Raw genomic sequence first — 11,339 nt, 5'->3', positions numbered from 1 at the left:
TTTTAAAAGATAAAAATAAAGCATTATCGCACTAAAATGATGCAAAAATCAAGATAATTTTCCTATATTTTTATAACATTAATCATTACAGTTACCAAGAGCATCAACAAAGGGGGGAGCAAAGCAAGGGAGTTTTACCAGTTCCTGAAACGGCCCCGTTTGGAGAACAAATGGTGCTCCGGGTGGATGATGTTTGCCGTGTAGGTGGTTGTTGGACTGGGCTTGGTTACTTGTGTGCAGGTCGGGCTTTCTTCTGTAATTACAATTAGGAGAAGAAATAGCCCATTAATAAATCGTTCTCCATAACGCCGGCCTATTGGGCTTAGTCGACCAATTCGAGCCAGCCATCTCCACCTAACTCCCTCTTACAGATCTTCATGAAATCATCAAATAAATCACTGATTCAAGATCCTCAGTTTTTCTGCACATCACAAAATCCAGAAAATCATACTCGGACCCCTTATAATCCTCCATAACAATCTCTATCTCTGTAAATTTGAGAATATTATTGTTTTTTTTTTGTAAGTAAGATCATATTGTTTTTATGCACGTATGACATGGGAAAAAAAGTGTGAAAAAGCTGAATGGTGGTGCCTTGAGGGCATTGGCACCCATCTCTCTGCAAAAACAGCATGAATGTTGCTATAAAATTATTTATGCCCATGGCGCCTGTGTATCATCTTGCCAGCATCTCTAAAATGCTCCAAGACATGAATTCTGTTGGGAACAATCAAAGAAAATCCATTAGCTCAGAGAAACTTAACGGTCAAAACACGTCTTCAGGGAAGGAGTGCACAACAGATTCCGGGGAAGTAAATTTCAGCAATATATTGTCATCGGCCACTTCTTTTGAGAGGTCGTCACCAGTTAAACGGCCCTCCAATTTTATTTTTGTTTTTTTTTTTTTAAGATGACTTTGATCTTCAACAGGAATATTTTAGGTAGAGTCATGCTCCATTAGACAAATATATGTAGACTGCTCTGAAAATTTGACTGCTCAGTCAAGTCATCTCATCCATCACAGCCCGAGTAAAAAGCATCATAAGCAATGCACTCAACAACAACGCGCGCGCGCGCATGCTTATACAATACTATAATCTATGCCTAAATATTCAAGAACGTGTTTTAATATGAAGTCACGTTAATGAAGTCAAAGTAGATGTTACTTGTTTTTCAATTACCACATTAAAATGTTCTATTTAGACTCTCTCTTTTTTTTAAGTCAATGATAGGGTAGAAAGTATCAATCCTATATGTTCATTAATAAATCAAAAAATATTGTGAAGGGGCTTCATTTATCCTATTTAATTACAATGTTCTTATCTGGGATCGCAGCCCAAATCGTCAACTAAATTTTAATTTTGTTTTTGTTTTAATTTTTTATATATATTTTTAGATTATTTTGATGTATTAATATAAAAAAAATTATTTTCATGTATTTCTAAGCAGTAAGCATTTTGAAATTCAACTACTTCCACACTTTCAAATATTTTTAATATCCAATTAATTCAATTAATAACATCAGTTAAATTGACAGGTTGAGAATAACATAAGAGTAAATTATGGGTTTAACTTATTTTTATTATTATTATATTATTGATGGAGGCTGGTTTTTCTTCATCATTTCATAATTAATTTTAACATAATTTATTGGTGCAGTTTGTAAGTGAATAAACAGAAAATAATTTATATCCTGCATCAGGAAAAAAAAACAAACACTCCCTTATTTAATTGTTTATGTGTTATCCACGAAGAGCGGACATTATTGGTGTAAAGATATTCAAGATGCAAATAAGTTAAATAAAAAAATTATATGACCAAATCAGAGCTCATCCACTCATACAATGTATCAATAATTCAACAATATTCAATTCATTACTTCCTTACTTTACCCTTTTTTATTCGCATAATGCAATGTCCTTGTTCTTCAGGCATTGTTTAGCAGTTTGGTGTGGTTTGACGGTCATTTTTTAAATTTTCAATTTTTTTTAAGAAAATTTTAAATTAATATTATTGTTGTTTTTTAATTATTTTAATGTATTAATATTAAAAAAATCTAAAAATTATTATTTTAATATATTTTCATACGTTTAAAAATCACACTTATCACAGTGACCAACAAGCGCCCCGCTCATACGTCCACTTGCATCACTTTTCCGTCACGTTCGTGCTGCACTCTTCGAAGCAACCAGGAAGGAAGAAACACGCTACAGATAAGGTAAAATGCCTCGGGAAACTCAAGAACATAACAACAAATCATTGCAGTAAACGACAAAAAGAGAGAGGCGAATCCAACGGTTCAGAATCAAGACTCTGAAATAGATTGAGACAGCAAAACGGGAATAGGAGGGTTCCTTCCTTGGTCAAAGAAGCTCCGTGGAAAAGTCCTCCTTCCAATTTCATGTGGATATAAATACCCTTTCCACCACCCCTTCAACTCCATCCTCATCTCCCTTTGTGTTTCCTCCCCTTCAGAAAAAGAGAGAGTACCCATTTCTTGAGAGATTAAGAGTTTCCTCTTGTACTGTTCTTGGAAATCTTGAAGCTGTGCTCGATCAACATGTCAACTGATGTATCAACAGCCTTAGAGTTCATTAAGCACCACTTGCTTGGCGATCTTCTTTCACCTATTGCTACCTCCTCCTCAGCTTCTTTTTGTCAATTTTCTACTATCACTGAAATTTCTACTTATGAGGCTACAGGCTGCTGCTCACAGACTTCGACTTCTGACTCTTCCACCGCATTTCCTTATTTTTTAGATTCTCCTGGCCCTGATTTCTTCGTATTCTCTTCCGATTTTAGCCCTGCTCAAGATAACAAGACCAATATCTTCGAGTTTGAAGCTAAACCTGAAATCATTGATCTCTTAACGCCAAAACCCCTCGATTCAACCTCCCACCTCAATTCCCAACCAAGCAGCAGCAGCAGCAGCAGCAGCAATAGCAGTAACTTGTTCGAATTTGTGAAACCACAAATTATTTCTCATCCAGGCAACAATTTCTTCTATGAAGAATCAAAGCCTCGAGTTGAACCAACTCGGAAACCGTCATTGAAAATATCGCTGCCCAGCAGAAAATCCGAATGGATTCAGTTTTCTAACACGAACCCGCAACCTATGGATGATAATTCTGGTGTTGCTGTAGAAGAAAAAAAGCATTACAGAGGAGTCCGACACAGGCCATGGGGCAAGTACGCAGCAGAGATACGGGACCCGAACCGGAGAGGTTCACGTGTGTGGCTAGGAACCTTCGATACAGCTCTCGAAGCTGCCAGAGCCTATGATCGAGCTGCCTTCAAGCTGCGCGGGTCGAAAGCGATTCTCAATTTTCCATTAGAAGCTGGGAGGTGTGATGTACGCGCCAACGAAGAAGGTGAAAGGAAAAGACTTAGAGAGAGTGACGCGGAAGAGAGAGAGGATGTTAAGAGGGTTACGCGAGTGGTTAAGAGAGAGGAACCCGAGAGGGATGTTCCGCTGACACCGTCATGTTGTACGGCTGTGTGGGATATATGTGGCGATTCAAAGGGTGTATTTAACGTGCCACCATTGTCTCCGTTATCTCCTCACCCGTCGTTGGGATTTCCACAGCTACTGGTTATTTGATTAGAATTGAATTGCCGTTTTTCTTTTTATTTTTTATTTACTCTAGTTTTTTCTTTTAAGTGTATATATAGAAACGGAGGAAAAAAATGCGTGCACTATAATAAATTATATTTTCCGTAATCGCTATTTCAGTCCTCAATCCTCATTATTAAAAAAAAATACCTCATGGTCCAAGATTTTTAATTATACAACACAGCTTTGAATTTGATATCCTATAATAATAATAATATAATAATAATAATTTTAATTAAGCTATAACTCATTAACGCTTCAAATATTAATCTAATTGCTCAAATAAATGCGAGAATAATGACACAATATAATGTGATGATATCTAAAAAAAAATTGAAGTAATTTAAAAGTAAAGTTTATATTTTGAATTTTCTGTTAATCTTTTGGTTTTAATAATTTAATTTATTTTTATTGATCATGATGATGGGTAGCCAGTATTTACAAAATATAAAATGTAATCTTTGATAGATTTAAGAACTCTCTAATATCAAAATAAATATCTTTTTTTCAAAAAAATAATGATATTTTTTAAAAAAAATTATTTTTGATAGATTTTTTTAATACCGAAATAAATATCTCTTTTAAAGAAAAAATAATGATATTTTAAAAAAATACTGAAAATAAATATGAATTGAAAATTGGAGATTGGAGATTGTAAACTTTTTTTTAATTAAAAGATTCATAAAATTTTTATAGTTCACGAGTCTTTTTTTTTTTAGAGAAAAGAAATTTAAATGTCACCTTGCATAGTATTAACAAGAGAAAATATTTCTGATATATACATTAAAAATGATAAATATCTCTTACACATCATCAATGAGAGATAAGTTACAGATTCTTTATAAAACTTTTATATACAAATGTAGAGAGATAAATATTTTTAACCTTGATATTTTATGTTAAAAGTCACGAGAAAATACATGTGAAGCCTTATGACCCCGATATGAGATGTAGAAAGATCATCAATTTTGTATACACTTGAACTTAACGCATAACTGAGTCTAGAAATATTGTATCATTTTAACTTGTCAAACTCACGTATAATTGAGTTTAACATGTATTTAAGTTTTATCATCTTATTTTTTATTTTTAAAAATATAAATTTTAAATAAAAATAAATGTATAAATCACGCCCATCCATTAGAATGCAATCTCCTTAACGATTATATTAAAAGGTTAAATCTGGAATAACGTGCGAGGAATAAAAATCTCAAGCTCTTTTTTTTAAAAAAACCAAAGTGTTCATGGCCTGTGATGAAAGCAAATTTAATGCATAAATACTGATTGGAAATTTATTATAATAATAGTATTATTACTAGAGATATAACTTGCATTAGCATTGTTTTTCTATCATCCCTTTTTACAAATGTTCCGATATTAATTAGTTATTCCATTTCATAAGTATTAGGATGATTATTTATCAGTCTGCATTTTAGCAAGGGTGTTAATTATCCGATAGTATTTCTAACAGAAATATTTGTGTGATACATGAAATCATCGTCATCAATGCAGAGCGGGTAACCATGGTGGGATCTAGGGTTTTCTTTTTTTATGCGAAAAACAAAACTCTTTTGAATTTATAACATAGCATGTTCATAGATGAGCTGAGATTATCACAAAACAATGGGAGAATAAGCTATGCTATTGAATCCAAGATTTTTCTTATATAGTCGATCATCATCAAAATTAATCTTCAAGATTAACACAGATGGACCAAGAGAACATACGGCAGCTAGTCATGACACCATGATATCTGAAATCAGCCAGGTTTTTCTTGGATGTTTACACTGCATTAATTCACTAGCTAGATATCTCCCCCAGTACTCCCTTCAAATTAATTAAAACTTGAGCTCGAGGTCATCTTCTTCATCTTCTTTTCTAGGACCAGCTTCCACACGTAAATTGCAAGATACATAAACTCCATTTAACTCCATTATCAATCCTCTTTTTTTCGTCTGTTTTCTCTCCCTAACATTAGCCAGTGGTTGCATTTGATTCTTATCTCTGAAACACGACCCCTTTAAATTCATTTACTGCAAGTGTATTTCATAGCTATCGTTTCAATCCACATCAAGAGCTGTTGCACTCAAGGCCCGTTGATGACATCTTTTTATCACTTGGGAATTCGTCAATGGTTAATTTTAGTCTGAAAGTTCATTCATTTACCACAAAAGGTTTTGCTTTAACTTTCAGCCTCAAGTATATCTACGCGAGCATGATGTAGGATAGGATATCATGCTTCATAAACAAGACCACAGGCAGACGCATAAAGCCCTTGAGAAAGATATTGTTTATTTTATTTTATTTTTTAAGTGTATATGAATCTAAAGAAAGATATCAGCCGGGTTTCATGGCGGATTGCTGACAATACCATCGCCAACAAAACTAAAACTCTATATCTATCTTGGTTTTGGTTTAGTTTCTAGAAGTTGAACCTTAAAGCAAAAACAACGGGAATTAAAGCAAACCTGATCTGAAGCTGTAAGGAAGGTTTCGCATTAAATATTCGATCATCTGTCTGATTAGTCAAAATCTACCTGTACAGAATTAATGGATCTTCCAGGTGACTTGTTCCTCTCTCTGTATGTAACTTAGTAGGTTGGTTTTATATGATAAGACTTGTGAAATGATAATGTCCAAGATAAATGCACGTAAATCAAGTATTTAATGCTGTGGGGCATGCAGATGCAGATGCAGATGCAGATGAATTCAAATTGTCTTCCCCCATTTTTTTTTTAACATTTAAAATACCATAATTGGGAGTATTTTAACATGTGTCCCTTGTTACAAGAGTCATCATCATTTAAAATATCAAAGGAAAGCGTGAAATTTCAGTAATCACCAAATCTTGTTGGATTTCTGATTTCAGATCCATGCAGCACATGAGCTGTGAATTGCATTATTTTATTTTAATGTTTTTTTAAACCGAAACCTTCTAGATCAAATTCTTAAAATAGTAAATTAGAGGTTATTTATTTAATAAACCCATTATAATAGGCTAATAAATTAGATCTAAAAAGGGAATTATATTATTTTATTTTAATATTTTTTTAATCCGAAACCTTCTAGATCAAATTTTTAAAATAATAAATTAGAGGTTATTTATGTATTAAACCCCTTATAGTAGGCTAATGAAATTTAAAAATATTATCAAACCATAACACCTGCAAATAAAATAATAATAATAATAATAATATAGTTTACCTCAAGTAACATATATTAATATGACTAATATATTTTATTTATATCATCACTCCCATATTTAAACTTTTTAAAAACTAGTTAAAATTTATAATATTCATAATATTAGCTGAGGATTTCTTATCCAATTAAATACCTCTCAAACCGTACAAGAAAAGTCGCCACAAATATCGCCGTTTCGCGAGGGGAAGACACAAGTGGTGAAAAGCTCCATGCATAGATATGACCTTTTGGGTTGACCAGTCTCATGGTTATTGGCTATGTATGTCAAGAATTGGCCGGCCTGCGCCAACGTAAATTTTTGGACATGTCCATTTGGGCAGAAGACTTAGTTATTATATTTTCTACTCTTATAGCTATTTGAGTAGAGATTAAGGGTGTAATTAGATAGTTATTGGCGTGACTTGAATGTTTGGTATTGGGATTTAAATTTTTTTTATTTATTAAAATTTTAAAAAATACTTTAAATTAATTTTTTTAGTATTTTTAAATCGTTTTGATGTATTGATGTCAAAAATAAATTTTAAAATTAAAAAAAAATATTACTTTGATGCATTTCCGAGCAAAAAGTACTTTGAAAAATAATCGCTACCACATTAAAAAAAAAACGATATAGCTATGTGTCAATTTATGAAGTTTACTAGGTATTATATTTTCCTCTTCTGTATAAATAAGAAATCTATTATAATAATAATTATTTTTTTTTTTCAAGAGGAAAAAATATAATTTCCAATATGCTAAATAACTTATTTGCAAAATGCATTCAAGCGGCAAGCTTCCATTTCACAACTAGGTGTCACATTTGTACAAGTGAGAGATTGAGGAATTTGCAGGTTAATTTTAGGCTTCGTAGGCATTTTTTTTCTACTTTTTTTTTAAAAAAAATCTTTAAAAAAAATAAATAAATGTATCGATTGTTGAATTTGCTCTTTTTGTTTTTTTTTTTTTTGAGCGAGAAAATCCATTTGCATTATTTTCGCATTTCTATGGTCACACTTCTCTCCAAAGACCAGGTCTCATGTTGTCGAACTCAAACCTGGAGAAAATCAAGAAGTAGTTGAATTATATTTAAAAAGATCGAAAGTGATGAAGTGAATGAGGTGGCCTGAATGAAAGTTAACTCAAGATGAAGATGGTTGATAAACCTGTCAAATAAATCCTTTTAATTGGATTAAATTAAGGTTAACAAACGATAAAGGAGATGCATGTATATAAGCAGAGAAGACCAAGCAAAAAATATGAGAAATATATAAAAATGACAAGACCTAGAAGAAGAAGAAGAAGCAGCACTTGAACCTTAAGACCTTCTTATTCTTTACATAGCCACAAAACTTTGCAAGTTTCATGAGAAAAAAAGGCAATTTGATCCATTCATTTGCCCTAAATTGCTGCTGAGATTGTTTATTAATTATGAGATAAATGAATTTGATAGTGATGGATTGATATTGTGTGAACACGATTACATCGGAACTAAAAACATCATCGAGAGTGTTTAATAAATGTGGTATCCATTTTTTGAGTAGATGAATTGCAGGTCCATATTGTTCAAGTGGAAATCGGACTGATTACATATAGAGAAAGAACATCTTTGCCTGGATGGCATGAACACTTGTCTGTTCAGGCATATATATATGTATCCCGAATATATCAGAAATTACTATAAATGATCACGTAATTCGAAACTATTACAAAAAGCTAAAACCCAATGAAAATACATCGTAGCTCTAGACTTAGGGTTATTGTTTCTTGAAATATTGTAATAATGATTTTTTACCTTTGCTCATCAACTTTTAAGAATATTGAAGTTATTTTTCAATCTCAATTATATGGTGAAACAATTAAAATACTCTAATAAATAAAAACAAATATGAACCAATATCGAGGGAGCTCTTTTTATATTTGAATAATGATTTTATATATATATATATATATATATATATATATATAATATAAGATAGATAAGGGGAGATTTTTATTTGACCAAATATATAAAAAAAAATTAAAAAAACACAATGAAATGAATAAAAGACCATTAAAAAAAAATTAAACTTGAGTCAATGAACTTTTTTGTCTTTTCATAATAGTTTTCGTGGTTATAAAGTCAACTTAGAGATAATTTAATATTTGATTGAATATTTAATAAAAAAAGAAAAAAGGACAGTGTGCATGTGGCACACTCCCTGACGTGTAGGAGGCGCCCGCACGCTTTAGACGACACGTCCAATGCCTCCTACCATCCAAAAGTTAACGCAAGTTCACTGTTGTTTTTTTTAAAATCAATTTATTTCAATTTAATTATTCATATTTTTTTTTCATGCTTTTTTTCTATGATATTATCTCAATTTTATGTCTATGATCGCGGGATTTTTAAATTCACCTAATTTATTATAACTTTTTTTATATATAATTTCATCCTACAATATTGAGTTCTTTGATAATCGAGACATACTGAGTTTTAACTCTTTTTCGTTGTTTTTATTGTTGGATTATTTATTTGTTGTTATTGCATTTTTTTTCTCTATATTATTTAAATTATAAATTGAACCAATAACTTGAAATTTAGATTTTATTGTTATTTATATATATAAAAAATTATCCACACACATCGAATAACAATCAATAAATCTAATTTAAGTAATACTCTAAAAGGTGTGGGGAAAGAACTATAGCTTCCCCACGCCTTTCACTTATTAATATATTATATTATTATTATTATATTATATTATATTATAGAACTGTCGTTTTCTTTTTTTTCTTTTTATTTTTTTTTGGTTTTTTAATGAAAATTTTTTTTATTTAATTTATTAATATTAATTTTTTTTATTTAGTTATCAAATTTTCATGATACGGATCCCAAATTTGATGGTTTAACCTGATTTGATGAGTTAACTTGAATTTTTTTTCTTTTTAATTAATTTTTTTCGTTTAGTTTAATTTGTTAATGTTAAATTTGTTTCTATTTAATTATCAGACTTTCATGACATGTATCCTGGGCTTGATGGGTTAACTTGGTTTGATGGGTTAACCCAGTTAATTCTGGGTAAACCCGTCAATTTTTTTTTATATTTAGTTATCAAACTTTTATGACGTAAATCCAGGTTTTACGGGTTAACCTGGTTTGAAGGGTTAATCCAATTAATTCAGATTTTTTTTTCTTCATTAGTTTTTTTCTTCCTGTTGGTTTTTTTTATTTGTTTTTTTCTTTTTAATTAATCTATTTAATTATCATATTTTTATGTCACGACCTTCTAGACCCACATCTAATATTTTTGGGTCCGGTATTGCAGTTAGGCTCACTTAAACTTGGGTCATGCAAGTTTAATGTTATTATTAATAATATAAATATTATTTTTAGGTCAGATGTTACAGTCAAACTCAAGACTCTTGGATCTAGCTTTGCAGAAAAACTAAAAACTTATAAGTTTTAATTTTTTATATATATTTTTTATGTTAAAAAAATAACTCTAGGTATCGCATTGGTTATGTAACAGTATATAATTAAAACTTGTTGTGTAGGATCGTAAATTAGGTTGTCAGTGTTTGAAACACCCATAATCAAATGTACAGGGAGAATATCAATCATCAAACCACTGACTATTATTAAAAAAATAAAAAATAAAATAAAAATAAAAAACCCTGAAGGAACGTGCATCGTGGTGGATGGCCATATATAATGGTCTGTCTCCCCCTCTCCAAACAAGAGTACAAGTGAGCTACATAAATATTTCAACATTTTCTTCACGATAACATGACATGTTTCTCTCTTTGCTTCTAGTAAACTTCTAGTTAATTGTTTTTATTTTATTTTATTTTATTTTATAAGAGATGGCCGAGCATGTAATGATTAAGAGTATTATTGAGGATGTGTTTTAAATTGTTTTTTTTATATATAAATAAATTAAAATAATAATTTATTTTATTTTATTTCTAATTTCAGTATATTAAATAATTTAAAAACATTAAAAAACCAATTTTAAATAAAAAATTAAATCTTAACCAAATAGCGTTTACGGTTTATATCATGCAACAAAACTGTGGAAGTACTTAAAAAAAGAAGTCACGTTTCAGTCTATCAAACATCAGTTAAAAACTGTTCGCAACCAAAATTCAACACCAGCACTTGGTCAAAGTCACAGAGCTCAATACTTGCATCATTTTAGGCGCAGGTGGCTATCATTTCAAAATTCAATGCTGAATTTTTCTTAGTACTGGAATTGAACCAGAAGATCAAATCAAGCTGCTAGATCCTGTTTGAGAATTGATTTGATATTTGCATGGAAGATAATAAATATAATTACCAACATGAAATGTATTCCTTCAATTAAAATCTATTTTTTAATGCATCTTTTTATTATCTCAATGAAAACATATTTTTTTACTGTAAACACTTTTTTTAAAAATAAAAAGCTACCATGATCATAACAACTACTTTAAACAAAAAAAAAACTATCAAAATAATTTTCAGTATTTTATATATGTTATTGAAGCAAAAAAATAATGAATATACAATAATTAAAAAATAACA

The 11,339-nt window shown here is 30.5% G+C and overlaps 1 protein-coding gene across 1 annotated transcript; it reads left to right on the top strand.

Moving 5' to 3' along the window:
* The first annotated feature begins 2,430 nt into the window (after window positions 1-2,430).
* On the top strand, window positions 2,431-3,721 carry LOC133694373 (ethylene-responsive transcription factor 6-like). The gene has a single exon (XM_062115877.1). It carries the CDS (start codon window positions 2,561-2,563, stop codon window positions 3,599-3,601), a length of 1,041 nt encoding a protein of 346 aa, XP_061971861.1. The 5' UTR covers window positions 2,431-2,560; the 3' UTR covers window positions 3,602-3,721.
* The last annotated feature ends 7,618 nt before the right edge of the window (window positions 3,722-11,339 follow it).

The sequence above is a fragment of the Populus nigra genome, chromosome 1 (assembly GCF_951802175.1).
Source record: "Populus nigra chromosome 1, ddPopNigr1.1, whole genome shotgun sequence".
NCBI classification, from domain to species: Eukaryota; Viridiplantae; Streptophyta; class Magnoliopsida; order Malpighiales; family Salicaceae; genus Populus; species Populus nigra.
The sequence above is the reverse complement of the archived record's forward strand: the minus strand, read 5'-3'. Positions and strand labels throughout refer to the sequence as shown.